We start from the raw sequence: 15,504 nt of genomic DNA, 5'->3' as shown, positions 1-15,504 counted from the left end.
AGATGGTGGTTGAGACAGTTTCATGGTGATTTTCAGGATTCACAGTGATTCATGCCTACAGACTTCATAGCAACCAACATAATACCTAAAGTTGTCCAAGATAGGAGTATGATTCATCCCCAATTCATCCCCAATACATTCTTCTCCTTTATTTTCAATATTAAGTCAAGCCTTGATATCTCACCTTCTAAATAGTTCTTGATTACCCCAGCTACTGATTCAATCTTTCATTATCTTTCCTCACTATTATAACTCCTACCTAGTCTCTCTCCCATTCAAATTGTTCCTCTGGTTGCTTTAAAAATACACAAATCTAGCCAGGCATGGTGTTACATGCTTATAATCCCAGCCATCTGGGAGACTGAGGCAAGAGGATTGAAAGTTGGAGGCCATCCTGGGCACCTTAGCAAGACCCTGTCTCAGAATAAGAAACAAAAAGGGTTGATTGTGGTAGAATACACCTGGATTCAATTCCCAGTACCATAAAATAATGATAATAATAATTAATAATTTTTAAAACCCATATATAGAACCATGGCCGACTTGGTTCTGAGGCTCCTGTGGGCCCCAGGGTGAAATCCTACCTCCATGTGTGGCACTCTTCTATCATTTGGAGCCTGCCTGTTCTGTGAACTCACCCTTCTCTTGCAAAAGTACAGATATTGAGACACAGATGAGAAGACAGCTTAACAGAGAAGGTAAAGTTGGTGCACCCTTTCATCTGACTAGTTACCAAGTGACTCCAGTTGTAAATATCTCTAAAATCCATCCAGTCCTATATCTATAGTGGTTAATCTATTGGTCTCCTCCCTAAAACCAATTACCTCCCCTCTGCTTTCTTCCACCCACCCAAATATAGCTAAACCAACTTTATAAATGGAAATCTGCATGTTTTCCCTTCTGATTAAAATACTTGACAGCTTTCCCATTCTCTTAAAGTTCAAATTCCTTAAATTGGCTATAAAATATGCTCAGGATTTTGTTCTCTTAATATCTGGACTTACTCTTAAAATATTTTTTTAATCTTATGTTCTTTAAACCAATAAATACTCTGATTGTGTGTACATTAGACTTCTTCACTGATCTTTCATATTTTAGAAACTGTCCTTATTTGTGCCATCTTTTTTTTTTTTTTGGAGGGAGGTAGGGGTACCAGGTATTGAGCTCAGGGGCATTCAACCACTGAGCCACATCCCCAGCCCTATTTTGTATTTTATTGGAGATAGGGTCTCACTGAGTTGCTTAGTAGCTCATCATTGCTGAAGCTGGCTTTGAACTGATGATCCTCCTTCCTCAGCCACCCAAGCTGCTGGGATTACAGGATGTGCACCCCCACGCCTGGCTATTTGCCATTTTTTATACATCTGTCTTTATTTTTGTCTTCCAAATTACCAGTTCTCTCTTCAGATATGTCTTCTATTTAACCTGTGCATTTGTGTTTTAATCTCATTTATTATATTTTTTTACTTCTAACAATCTATTTTCTGTCATTTTATGATCTCTTAATCCTGATTCAAATTTTTAATGTGATCTTTTATTGCTTTAAGCATATATCACTCACTTATTTCATAATTTATGCTGGATAATTCTAGTAGTCTGGGTCTTATGTGACTCTGTATTGGTAGGGTTCCTTCCAGCTCTCAGTTACATATTATTTCCTTGTGTGATTTTTACTTTTATTATAAGATGTTGGTTATGAAATTTCACATTGGATTTTTCTTCAGGCCTTAGAATGTTGGCACATTCTAAGAGAATTGACCATTGCTGGGTCAGTTTATAATAAATTATTAGTTTGGTTTTTGTTTTGTTTTGACTATGTGGGCAGCATGAGGACTAGTATGGACATAAACTCTCAGGAGTAATAATTTACCATGCCTGAAGCTGAAAGTCAAAGCAGGCATTTGTACCCAAATATATTTAGTTCACCCTTTCACTTAAGAGCCATTCTTTTAGGGTTCTGGCCTTATATGGAGGTCTCCAGTAATAAATATCTCCAACCGCCCCTCCTAAGCATTGCCCTGTAAACCTAAAATCTAGATGACTTAATTTCCATGTCTAGATTAATATTTTTGGTAATTTTTAGCCTTACTTTCTTGACAACTTAAGGATAAACTTAAAACTTTTTTTAAATAGTTTATCCATGGTTTTAGAGGTTTTATAGATGTAAGGGATTTTCAGCTGTTAAGCATTGAGAAAACACCACTCCAGCTCTTTCTGGTCAAGTCCTCCTTAAACTGTATGTTCATCCTACAGAACTACCTTCACTCCTTGAGAGCCCTGGGTTCTCCTTAACTACCCGAATTTTTCACATGGTGATTCCTCTGCTTTATCATTCCTACTTGTCATTCAGGTTTCATTTTAAATATCACTTCATATCCTATTCTGTGACAAAGTCCTTTTTAAGATTATATGGTAGTTTCTTGTTTACTTATCTCTACCCTCCTCCATTATAAGCTTTCTGAGGAAATTTTTATTTACTCAGCAGTACACATAGTAGCCACTCAATAGGTAAATGAATAAAGACTTCATATCCCTGTATGTTACAGCCAATAAATCATTTACTTTATTAAAAGGCCTGAAATACAAAATGTAGCAGCATCCTTCTTTATTATAATTTTTCATTTTGAAACAATTTAAACTCCAAAAATATTTCAAAACTGTACAGAGTTTCTGTGTACCTTTTACCCAACACATCATATTTTATAAATGCAAAATAAAGTTACAAGTAAGAACAGAAATCCTCAGAGAGGGAAAAAAAACTAGAAGTGAAGTAAAGCAATAAACTTACAATAACTTTCCAGATTTTAATTGAAAGTAAGAATGATAAAGTAAATATATAAAAGAACAATTAATTGTGTTTGAAAGATATATTTAAGGCAGAAATGAAGAAAAAAATATAACTTTTGGAAGTGAAAAATACAGTCATTATTTTTAAAATTCAATAATAGGATTAAACAGCAGGCTTGAGGCAGCTGAAGAGAAAATCGGCTATCTGAAATTCAAAGCTGTGAAAATTACTTCCCATCCTGCTTGAGTGTTTCTCAGAGGCAAGTGATGGGAGAGAAAAGTTCTTCAAATTTTGAATACAATAAAATCAAGAGATAGAAAATAGGAAGATCAAGTTGAAACAAGAAGGTCAGAATAGGAAACTTTATTAACAACAACTATGGATTCCAGGAGGAGAGGCAAAATTGGGGCAGATGAACATTGAGAATTTTCTGAAATTGTTTAAAGTCTAAAATCTTATGTTGAAGAAGAACAATTCAATGTAGATTACAAAAGTGAATAGAATGATGGGAGATGGGAAGTAGCTGAACCATTTTCGATAACATTTAAGCCACCTGTCAATCTTCTGTCATTCTCACAAGAGTAGAAATGACAGAGAACATGTAGTTCCCTCCCTAGAAGCTAAAACAGGCTGATCCTTTTGGGTAATAAGTAAATTACTTTCCTTGAGTGGCTCAAATTATAACCACTCCAGCTGCCAAAACTTGGATTTGCCTGTAATAAATGAGATCATCAGTTACCCTGCCCAAGGTAATGAGTACTAGATATTGTCCCACACATAGAGAATAATAGTCTCAACTCTGAAGAAATGGGCTCTACCTCTCATTTTGATATTGCCTAGTGCGGTCTGCAGACCATGGCAAAACTAAGTACAGTTTGAACTGAGACTCTAATGATTGCTTTATTGATTCTTATCCACTAGCCACAGTGGCATTTATTGTGAGTGCGTGTATTTTGCCATAAATGTAGAAATGCTGTTGTGTAGATTTTGAACATACCAAAAAAGCTCAGTCTCACGTTTGTTTTCCAGAACGTTTGTCAGACGCTGTGGTGCTCAGTAAAAGGCTTTTGTCGCTCTAAACTGGATGCTGCTGCAGATGGGACAAGATGTGGTGAGAAGAAGGTGACGTGTGAGGCTGAGGATGGAAAGTGGGGGGGGGGGCAGTGGGCCCTGAGTTCTTGCAGAAAGCTGGGGAGAAGGGCCTGGAGAGGGTGAGGCTCTCTCTGGGTGAAGGACAGTGAATGAAGGTCACATAGACCAGCCAGAGGAAAGGGTTCTGTCCCTTCTTTCCCTGATAAACCTCTGGATTTGGACAACAGCATCTGCTGAACCTATTATCAACCATTCTTTTGTTTTGACATTTTCCCCCTCCATATGGAAGATTGGAAAGGACAGCCCAGTGGATTTTTCTTTCCAAAAAAATGTCAGATTTTGTCCACTTATGATCTTCTTTCACATTATCTAAAATGACTATTTTTTCCTGAAGTTCTGCCCACTTTACTAGGCAGGAAGGTCATATATCCAGGAACTCAGAAATCATTAGCTATTCTCCAGGCTGCCTGAGAACAGGATAATTCCTGCTGCACAAGTTAACCACTTGGATCTGATATGGGTTTAGGGCTTAGGAGTTTAGCTTTCATGCAGCCTGAGTGTGGCACGACCCATCACTGAGATAAATAGAACCTGGTTGAAATACACAGTGATCAGAAAGAATGAGGGAAAAAGAGTCCAGCATATAGAACATGCCTCCATCCTTCAAAAATATGACCATTTCTAACAACCAAGCTGCACTTCCTTTTGTTTTAATTTGTACGTGTTCACTCTCCTAAACTGAGAGTTGTGGGAAGATTGTGTTGACGAGGGAGAGAGTAGATATTTTCTGAGTCACTTGAAAGGTTAGAATTGCAAACAATGGCTAGGAAAAAAAAAAAAAAGCAGCTATTTTCCCCCTTGATCTAAGAAATTACTTCCTACAACTTGTGTTTTGGGAAATGAAGTGAACTTTTATGCTGGGGAGTGTTCTGCTGCAGGCATAAATACTCACAGAATCTGTAACAAAGTGCTACTCTAATGCCAGACATGAACTGTTAGGACCTGCACCAGAAAGTTAATCAACAGCTATGTCATTAGCATACTAATTGACATGATGCATAGAGGAAGTGGTATGTTGGTTTACATTCTAGCATGCAATCGGCCAACCAGACTTTGAGTAGCACCGCTGCAGTGACTCTGAAAGGCACCACACAGTTCCCTTCCATTCCTGAAACTGGTTTTGAAAACCAAGAGTCTGGGAAAACTCTTTTATAAGCCCTTCTTTGTTTGCTATCTTAAGTGTGACTGCAGAAAGCCTACTTGCTCTGGGAGGATTGGGTGTAGACGTGGGTGTAGACTTCTAGGGTTCTGGGCTTGGCTTGCTAAGATCCTTCCTGACATTTGCATCTCTTGTCTCTTCCCTTTGCAGTGGTGCATGGCGGGCAAGTGCATCACAGTGGGGAAGAAACCAGAGAGCATCCCTGGAGGCTGGGGCCGCTGGTCACCCTGGTCCCACTGTTCCAGAACCTGTGGGGCTGGAGCCCAGAGTGCAGAAAGGCTCTGCAACAACCCTGAGTAAGCCTGGCCAGATCCACCTCCTTCCCTGCCTTCCTCAAGCACTGAGAGGCCAGTGTCGAATGGCAGGACTTCAGTGACCCCAAGCCTCCTTGGGAAATTAAATGGGTTCCCAAAGACGAAGAGAGCCTGAAGATTCACAGAGGGTGAAAAAAGAGTGATTCTGTTTTGTTTGGGCTTGGCAGTTGATTCTCAATAACACTTAGATAAGTCAGCTGATTCCATCATTTGGAGAAATAAAGCAAATTTCTTTTCAAGGCACAACCTATGTGGCATACTCTAGGAAATTATGCAATTAAATCCTTCCAGATAACTCCACTCTATCAGTAAGAGATTAGTTATACATAATATTCATGGTAGGATCGTAGCCACTTTCAATCATAAAGAACGTAAGTTTTATGAAAATATTATTTTTCCCTTAGGTAACTAATAAACTAGGTAAGCACATTGTGAATTATTTTATGAAAATATATTATAAACTTTATAGGAGCCTGTTAAGGATTCCATAGAAATTACTTCACCAGCAGTTTCATTTTTTTTAATTGAATTGCTTGATTTTTCATGTATTTAAACTCCAAGCCTCACTCTCCTTCCTTCCTTCCTTCCTTCCTTCCTTCCTTCCTTCCTTCCTTCCTTCCTTCCTTCCTTCCTTCCTTCCTTCCTTTCTTCCTTCCTTTCTTCCTTCCTTCCTTCCGATACAGCCTGACACCTCATTTTCTTGTCACCATGTCTTGTTCCATCTGCAGTGGGGTCCAGTTACCCTACTGGAGGTTAACAAGTGATGGATAGATATTCCCCCACACATAAGGATGACAATCTCAGCATTGAGAAATGGGTGTGCCTCTCATTTCCTTATTGCCTAAAATGGCCTACAGACCATTGTTTATGAATGAGGACAAAAACTAAGTATGTGTAAGGAACAGATTAAGTCACACTAAGAAAAGTGGGGGGCTGGGGTTGTGGCTCAGTGGTAGACCGCTCGCCTCGCACATGCAAGGCCCTGGGTTCCATCCTCAGCACCACATAAATATAAATAAATAAAATAAAGTTAAAAAAAAAAAGAAAAGTGGGGAGAGCAGTATAGAAAATCTCATGAACATTCAAAAGAGCCAAGTACAGCAGAGCCACATAAGAATTATCACCACAGTGAGAACTTGAGAGTCAGCCAGACCTCTGCCCCGCATGGTCAACCTGTACAGGACCATGATAAGAGCATGGGCTATGGATTAAATCAAACAAGGATCCAAATCCTGACTCTGCCACTACACTGGACACTTGGGAAGATGTCCTACTTTTATGTGCTTTTATCATGATGTCATCTGAACTGCCTTTGTCCTGAGAATATCTTCAGAAACACTCCTTTCATTAATACTTTCCAACCAGCCTTAACTTCCATGGCTCTCTCTCTTTCCATGGCTCCCTCTCTCTTTCCATGGCTCGATCTCTCTTCTAAAAACCCCACCATACTCATAGTCAGGGATACATTGTTGCTACCTTAAATTATCTCACTTCTTAGGTTATTTTTTTCTTAACAAAATTATAAATTTCCAGGAAGCATAGAACATGGCTTGGTCCTCTTTCCTGCCCTCTTGTCCCCCAGCATGATGTTGAGCACATAGTAGGATATAAATACTGATAGATTATTATTCACAATAACCGAAAAATGCTATCGTTTACTGAGTTCTTACTTTGTGACAAGAGTTGCTTTATTAGAATAACTTTATGTGTATTGTCTCATTCAGTCCTTTCAACTCATGAGTTATAAAATTTCATGCTCATTTCACAAATTTATATAAAAAAAACTGGTTCAGAGATGTAAAATAACTTGTTGAGGATCATCTAACTACTAAAAGGTAAAGCCAGATTCCAACTCCAGGCTGTTGGCCCTATTTTGCTGCACACAATAGGCAATACACAATTCCTCATTCGGATGCTGCAACCTGGAGGCAAAAAGGTATATGTGGATCACCTTGGAGTCTTCTGGAAGGATACAAGGTTCTTCCAGTTCTTTGGAAGCAATTCCATGATATTCCCCCCTTCTTCTCTTTTGAGTGATCCTAGTAGAGAGATTGTCATGCTTAAGTGTATTGAAAAGGAAATTTAAAAATTGAGAATGTATTCTAAAGTAAGAGTAATGAATTCATTTATTGAATGCTTATTAAAAACTCAGCTATGCTCAAGGTACTGTTTAGATACAGTACATAGAACTTAGGTTTAGTAATTTTAAAAAAATATATCTTTAGGTATAAGTTAAGGAAGTGCATACAGTTGGTACATGAAGTGTCACTGAAGAGAAGAGACAGAAATTACTTCTGGTTGGAATTCAGGAAGGATTTATGATGGAGGTGACCTTTAATTTGTCCCTAAAAAATGGAAAGGATGTCGACATGGAAAGACTTAAGATAAAGGAATTCTATCCAGAGGCACAGGAAAAAAATAATAAATAAGACAGCTTGTACCATTGGAGCAGTGTAGGAAATAAAGTTGTTAAATAGAGTTGAGGCAGGTTCTTAAGGGCCTGGATAATCAAGCTCAAAAGATTGGAATTGATTCTGAGGCTATAAGGTCCACTGAATGCTTTTTGAACAGGAAGCTAGGATAATTAAGGTGCTCTAAAATTGTCTTCAGATAATAGTGTGTACCGTGGATTGAATGAGGAGAAAGTGAGGAAAGGGAAGACATAAATGGAGATAAGATTCCAGCTGGTTTGGTAACTAGGATTCAGGAAGAGGTAGCAAATATAAATACAATTGATTCCCAAACAATTGATTGACTATTGTCCTAGGAAGGCAACAGTTGAAAGATTCTGAATACTCTGACCACTGCTAACTTTCTAAATAGGAAATAGAGAAGGATCAGATTTTGGAAAGAAAATGATGTATCCTTTTGCAGCATATATTTTCCCCTGGGGGTAAACAGTTGAAAAAGTATTGCAAAGTAGGCAACTATACACATAGCACTAAAGTGCTGTGTATATAGCATAGAATGCAACACACACATAAACACAACTTGGAAGGGTTTTAAAAGGTGAGTTTTTAGGGCACAAAGAGAAATAGTTTGGCCAAGAACAAGTATGGTCAGATGGCAGGGAATTTTTTTTTTAAAGGATAATATTGGCCTTTTGGGAAATTAAAAGGACAGCTGTCTGCTTCACTTGTAGACCAAAGTTTGGAGGAAAATACTGCACTGGAGAAAGAAAGCGATATCGCTTGTGCAACGTCCACCCCTGTCGCCCAGATGCACCAACATTTCGGCAGATGCAATGCAGTGAATTTGACACCGTTCCCTACAAGAATGAATTCTACCACTGGTTTCCAGTTTTTAATTCAGGTAAGAAACTGTACCAGTATATCTCAAATCTTAGGCCACATTTCTATTTCACATTTTCTCTAAGTTGAACAAAGGGATATGTACCATCAGGAGTTTTGTGTTTTGGAAGAAACACTGACCTGGTGAAATTGATCAGTAAATGTTAAAGGCTCAGTATATGTCCAATTCTGCTCTGTGGGAGATGAATAAGACATTTGTCAAACACAGTGACTCGCTTCAAAAGAGCTGAGGTGCATTGGAGCACCTACATGGGTCACGTGGGCATTCAGCTACTAATTGCTTATTGACGGGCATGTGAAACTGACTGTAGTTTCAGCAGAAATTCAGAACACAAGGTCATTGTGGGTTTGGAGTATTTTCAAAGAAGGCTCCCAAGGAAATAGTCGATGATTCTTAGCATGAGTAATTTTTCTACTGAAAAAATAAAAAGGGAAGGCATTCAAAATAGAGTCATTCGAAATGGGAAGAGACTAGCACAAAGAAAGGCAAGGTAACAGGAATGGCTTCATTAGAAATGAGAGAGACCCAGCCTTGGGCCAGAAACCAACGCTTCATAGGCACAGAGCAGTATGAAAAGGGTCAAAAGCAAAATCAAATGTCTAAAGGATGCACATCAGGAAATGGGGAGAATCAAGTTGGAGAACACAACAGCAGCTTTGGCAAAACTTCCAGTGAGAACCATTGCCCATTCTTTCCTGAAAATGAACCAGGATTAATGATGATTAGCTATAGATTTACATCAGAAGGCATCTTATCAGTGCTCTTTGTTGTGATTTGAGTGGGAAACAAAAAGGCTTTTGGAGGCTAGGGAGATTCCAGGCAAAGTGGTTAAAATTAACTACTTAAATTTTTCATGACTTTTAACTCCTGAAAGTCTTGTGATAAGACATAAGAATCATAGATTAGAGAATAACATCTTGGCCTGTTAACACAAGGATGTTGTCAGTAACTTTAGGAAGACTCTGTGGCGCTTTGCCCATGATGAGTCACCCAAATACCCTGATGGCTAATTGTTGTCAAGGGCAACAGCTACTCCTTATCCCTAACTGTTTAGCATCATTGATGTTCTGTGGCTGTCAGCATTTGGTTATTGGTAGAGTTGAACTTCCTTGTCCAGGCATCTGAATACAGGAAACTCATTTGTGTATTCATGTAGATTTCAGGCTAATGATGAAAGGTGCATTCAGTTGGTACTATCTATTCCTGTATCTTACACATTCTCTATTTTGTTGAATCAAAGCAGAGCATTTGGATTAATGGTTTTAGGGACCCTGAATAAGTAGCCTTCCATGACTAAAATAGATAACCTCCCCCCCGCCCCGTGGTATAACAGGTCCTTATTCTTGGTCTTTCCCTACCACAAATATAAGGTTGAACTTGTGTGATCTTAACTGATGGCTCAAGTATAACTGGACTTAGAATGAAAAAAATTCATTCAGCTTTGCTTTTCATTTATTTACAAGTTTTGTTATGTGCCTATCTATTTGTCTAGTATAGCTGTCTAAGCAATGATAGGCATAAGGGTAAACGTCTGCTTCATTCATTTTGGGATGATTGATTGATTGATTGGTTTAATTTGCTCTCTGCTGAGTTCACTGTCTCTCTAGGGTATAAACAGCCATCCTCTATCCTGGTGATTTCCGTACAGCTCCTGTGCTATTGTCAGGTGCGGTGACTTACCTACTAACAAAGAGTACCTACTACCACCTTGACCAACACACATGAAATGCATCAAAACTCTTCCTTAACTAAACAAATATTTTTATACACTTTAGTAAGTTTGATTTTTTTGCTTCTAATGACCATTTCTTAATTTTAAAATATTGAACTATCTTGTTTCCGCAGAATTGAAAATGAAACCTTTGATTAAGTTCATGCAGTTTCCTGAGCTTCCTTTGAAAGGATTAATTACAGGATGAGGGTGAGAGTTTACCAGTAAATTGATTTTAGTGCTTTCACTTTACCTAATTATAAATGGACGTGAAAGCTCTTGAAACCCAGAGGGACAAAAAACCCTCATGGCTCAGACAAAAGAATGTCAGGTAAACAATGTGAGGACAGTGAAAATAATCAAAGCTATAGAAATGCTCGATTCTATGAGGTTGACTTTTGAGACACAATCTCTGATGCTCATGATGATCACTGAGAATTAAATGCCACCCTTACCTCCTTTTGCAGAACCCTGCGTCACAGGCCAACGTAACAATATCTGCAGTTTCCTCACAACACCATGAAAGAAAGAGGCCAGAGGAGGGGTTGGCGTAGCAGGACAGGCAACCTTACAAAATGTTTAAGTAGCCCTGAACCTTCCATTTGCAATGCCTCATTTAAGCATAAGGCTCTCTCTGGCCTTAGGCACAGCTGGGCTGTGAGGCAGTCAGCTGGGGATTATTACCAGATAGTTCCAGGATTCCATAGGCCGCTGCACTTAGATGCAACTGACATTTTTGTTTCTTATGTGCAGCTTTTTTCAACCTGGTTAGCCTTGAAGGAGGTACTAGTCCCATACTTGAGAAACAGGGTGGAGGGTGGGACTCTCTTTATGAAAAAGTGTCATCATTATCACAGAAAGGAGACTATTTAGTTTTCTTGCTTGAGAGCTTCAGCAGTATGCTTAAAATGAATATATATGTCTTATAAAAATGCAAACATACATAATAGAATAAAGTAAAAGTGAATTCTTACTGTCCCACCATACTTCACCTATTCTTCAGAGGTTACTATTGTTAAGGTCAGGTTTTTGCATAAGAATAAAATCTTCTTTGCTGATTTTGCATCTTTCTTGCCTCTCTGAGCAAGATCCTGGCACTGGGTTTGTCTCACTGCCTTCAGGGCCCACAGAGAATTTTATTAATTTATTTGTCCACTTGTGTCCAGATAAGCATTTCATTGTCACCATGAATGTCCTTGACCTCTATCACTAAGGTTAATGCTCATTTTTTGACTGCCTGAGTTGATAATCTCTCAAAATTTAAAAATCCCTCTGCTGCTTGATCCAGAATTCTCTCCCTATCAGTGTTGATCATTGTCACCTCAATTAATTCATAAAGATGAACTAAGAGCCTCCTCTAAGAGTAATATTCTGCTAGTAATCACTGGGAGAGGTGAATGGTAACAGCCACACGCCTTCCAACAGTCCCTTGCACAGTTTAGAGACTTGGGAGTCTTGGGCAAGGTTTAATAGTCAGGGATGGATTTGTATTTCTCTGTATCTAACTCCAACACTCTGAGAAAAATTTCTGTGCTTTTTCCTGCCTCTACTGAGCTTTTGAGTCCTCACCATCCTGTTATGACTCTTCCTTCTCAGACTGTGCTGTTTGGTAGTAGCTAATCAATGCTCAAATGACTTGAGTGTCCTTGAGGACATTACAGTATGATTGAGGAGTTTGTAAAATTGAAGTCTTGGAATTGCAGCCCTGAGAGGACTACAGTAGATATTGTACAACTGGAACACCTTTGGATGAGGTCTATAGTCATAGTAAAAGAAAGTTATGGACCCATCTACTATCAGAGCAAGACCTCGAATTCTTTATGATAAACTGACACGATGCCAGTTAGTTAGAGGACAGTAAAACAAAGTATGAATTTAATGCTGAATTAATTAATAATGACATAATGGAATAATTTGAAGGGAAAGAGAGTATTTGGGGAAGTTCTTTTGTTTCTGTTTTGGCTGGAGTAACAATTAAGCCAGGGTTACAAGTCTGTTGACTATTTGGGAAGATGGAAAGACAGAGGCACAGAATGCCAAGGCTACCTTTAGAATTCCTCCAGTTAATGATGCACAAGTAAAACCAAAGCTGCCATTTATTGATCACTTACTCTTTATAGCATAATGCTGAGTGCTTGACATACAATATCTGTCTCATTTCTCACAATTTACCTCCAAGGCGGATATTATTATTTGTTTTTTTAGATGAGGAAACTGAGTCATAGAAAGATAAAGTCACTTCTTCAAGGGATAGTCATGAACTAAAATGTTTAAATCTGTTTCTGTAGAAGTGAATACTTCAGCGTCTAGTATTTTCCCCCGTGAGAAAATATACTCTGAATTAAAGCAGAGCTATCCAGTCAGTGTGCTACCCAGTTTCCTTTTGTATTGGTGTTGTGATTCAGCATTGCCTAATGAGGTGGAAAGTGGTCAGTTTAATGATCTCATCAAAGACATTTTTCTGTTGTTGTTAAAGAAAATGTTGTGTCTGTACACTAGGGGTTTGTAGTGTGGGATCTGAAACAAAGCACCATGGTGGTTTACTCTGCCACTCATACTGGGAGAGCTTGGGAAGATTTTAGTATCTATGGCTAAACTTTCTCACCTATGAAATAGGTAAAAAAAATAACTAACTGCATAGGACAGTTGTGATTCTTAAAGTGAGATAATCACTGTCAAGCAAAACAAAACCTGGGAAACAATGTTCAAATAATATATTGGCTATATTTTACCAAGCAAATTCCTTTGAATTCACTGTAATAACAAAACTAGCTGAAGTCTCTGGATAGTTTTATACTTTGGGGAATAGGTCAAACAATACTAATTCATGAAACTGAGACAAACATGGGAACTTCATCATTCTGGAATTCAGTGCAGTACCTGGCATGGACGGAAAATCCAATTATAATCACTCTTGAGAACAAGTGCCTTCTTAAATTTTGTATAAGTGCCCCCTAGTCCTGGCCCTTCCCAGCAGTTTTGAAATGGATAAATTTTTAAAGAAAAGCTCCAGAATTATTCAGACTGCTTTCCTAAATCTGAATTCTGAAGCGTATATCAAAGTTTTAATGAAATAATTCCTTGGATTCAACACTCGATGGATGGTCTCATTGCTGGAAGAAGAATTGCTCCCTGGTGACTCCATGTAGGTGTTTAGTTTTAGCAGTGTCAAACTCATCACACTGTCACGAAAGAAGTGCTCCAATTTATTCTCAGAGTCTTTTGGCCCTTTGCCCTGGCACTTTGTCCAATGGTCTCTTCAAACACATTTTGACTTCACCCACCTTCTCAGACAACCAATTCACTGCACATTATATAAAATTGGTTGGCATTCATTATTTGTTTTGTGCTTTAACACATGTGTGTAACCTCAAGTTCATCCAGAGTCTCGGTGTTCAGAGCATTTGCTCTTAGTTATGTTTGTATGATTTTTGCAGTTTTATTTCCTGGGGGAAGGATGCCAGACTACAAGGCTAACCTAATCTTTCTCTCACTTTAGCCCGTCCTTGTGAGCTCTACTGCCGACCCATAGATGGCCAGTTTTCTGAGAGAATGCTGGATGCTGTCATTGATGGTACCCCTTGCTTTGAAGGTGGCAACAGCAGAAATGTCTGTATTAATGGCATATGTAAGGTATTGGGTATGTTTCCTTCATCTACAACTTTATAAAATCATGATCTTTTGAATTCAGAAAGTTACACATTCTAAGCTTACATTTTTGTGGCACTTGCATGTGGTCAGGTTTTTATATATGGTCTGAAGCACAAGAAGACAGACTTCCTGGTGTTCACTACTGTCAAGTTTTTTTGTTTTTGTTTTTGTATCAGGGATTGAATTCAGGGGCACTCGAACACTGAGCCACATCCTGGTCTTGTTTTGTACTTTTTAAAATTTAGAGACAGGGTCTCACTGATCTGCTTAGTGCCTCACTTTTGCTGAGGCTGGATTTGAACTTGCAGTCCTCCTGTCTTAGCCTCCTGAACCCTTGGGATTACAGGCGTGCGCCACCAAACCCAGTTATAGTCAAGTTTCGACCTGAGCAGTTTTCCCTTCTGCTATCCCTTTTATTTCTTGAGTTGTTGATCTTCACTCTGGTACTATTTTAAGTTTTGAGTAGAGCCAAGTGGAAGAACCAAATTAAAAGAGGAATTATTAAGAAAAGGCAGCATGGCTTATTTCAGGAGCATTAAATTTGAGGGAAAAATGAAATTATTAATCATTTGTGTAGTGCTTTTCATACAGCATATTAACATTTAATTCTTCATTTATTGTCAACATGAGTTTCTCGGAGAGATCGTATAATGTGTAGTTGTAATCCAGGCTTTTGATTCTATGTAATTTTTTCCACACCCACACCATAAATCAACTCCATCTTTTTATAAATTCTTTAGACCTGGTTTGTTAATGCTTTTGAGTATAAAACCATTAAAGGATTCTTTGTCATTGCTTGCAACTTGTTTTGGCTACAGGGAATAAAGCAACAAATCTTGTGATCCAATACCCAAACATAAATCTCAGTTTAAAGAGAAGTTATCTTTTAATTCATTAAAAGAACAGTTACCTAATTAACTGTTAAATAAACCATAATGGTTTAGCACTGGAGTACTAGACTAGGAACTCAACACCATCATTTTATCAGTTGTGCAACCCTGTACATCTTTCTAAAACTCAGTTTTCTGTGATAAAATTGGGCTATTAATGTATCTACTTTACAGGAATTGTCAAAAAGGGTAAATAAGATTATATAGGTTAACACCTTAACAGACAACCTAGCATACAATAAATTCAGTACATTTTGTTTTGGCAAAAATTTATCATAATTTTTTTCTACTGGAGAAAATGGACCCTGTGAAAACCTCTTACCCCCAAATCTCCATCACCCTGGGAATAAGCATTTATCTCCTCGAAGGTGCTTTTTCGTTCACTAGCATGGTGACCAAAACATAAGAGGCAAGATGATAAAGCCTGGGAACAGGCATGGGAGAGCTGAGAGCAAGCTGTAAGCAGACTCCAGATTTGAAAGGCTCAGGTGAAGTTTTCTTTTAAACCAACTAATACCGTTGTAGCT

At 38.4% G+C, this 15,504-nt stretch overlaps 1 protein-coding gene across 3 annotated transcripts in view; it reads left to right on the top strand.

Moving 5' to 3' along the window:
* The window catches only part of Adamts12 (ADAM metallopeptidase with thrombospondin type 1 motif 12), a 334,703-nt gene that overhangs the window by 194,308 nt on the left and 124,891 nt on the right, over positions 1–15,504 (top strand). For all 3 annotated transcript variants that reach the window (XM_078017184.1, XM_078017196.1, XM_078017188.1), the window contains exons 10-13: positions 3,818–3,910; positions 5,250–5,395; positions 8,556–8,725; positions 13,936–14,069. In XM_078017184.1, the coding sequence (XP_077873310.1) occupies positions 3,818–3,910; positions 5,250–5,395; positions 8,556–8,725; positions 13,936–14,069 (543 nt within the window). The remainder of the gene's footprint in view (positions 1–3,817; positions 3,911–5,249; positions 5,396–8,555; positions 8,726–13,935; positions 14,070–15,504) is intronic.

This window comes from Ictidomys tridecemlineatus, chromosome 1 (genome assembly GCF_052094955.1).
Source record: "Ictidomys tridecemlineatus isolate mIctTri1 chromosome 1, mIctTri1.hap1, whole genome shotgun sequence".
NCBI lineage: Eukaryota > Metazoa > Chordata > Mammalia > Rodentia > Sciuridae > Ictidomys > Ictidomys tridecemlineatus.
The sequence above is the reverse complement of the archived record's forward strand: the minus strand, read 5'-3'. Positions and strand labels throughout refer to the sequence as shown.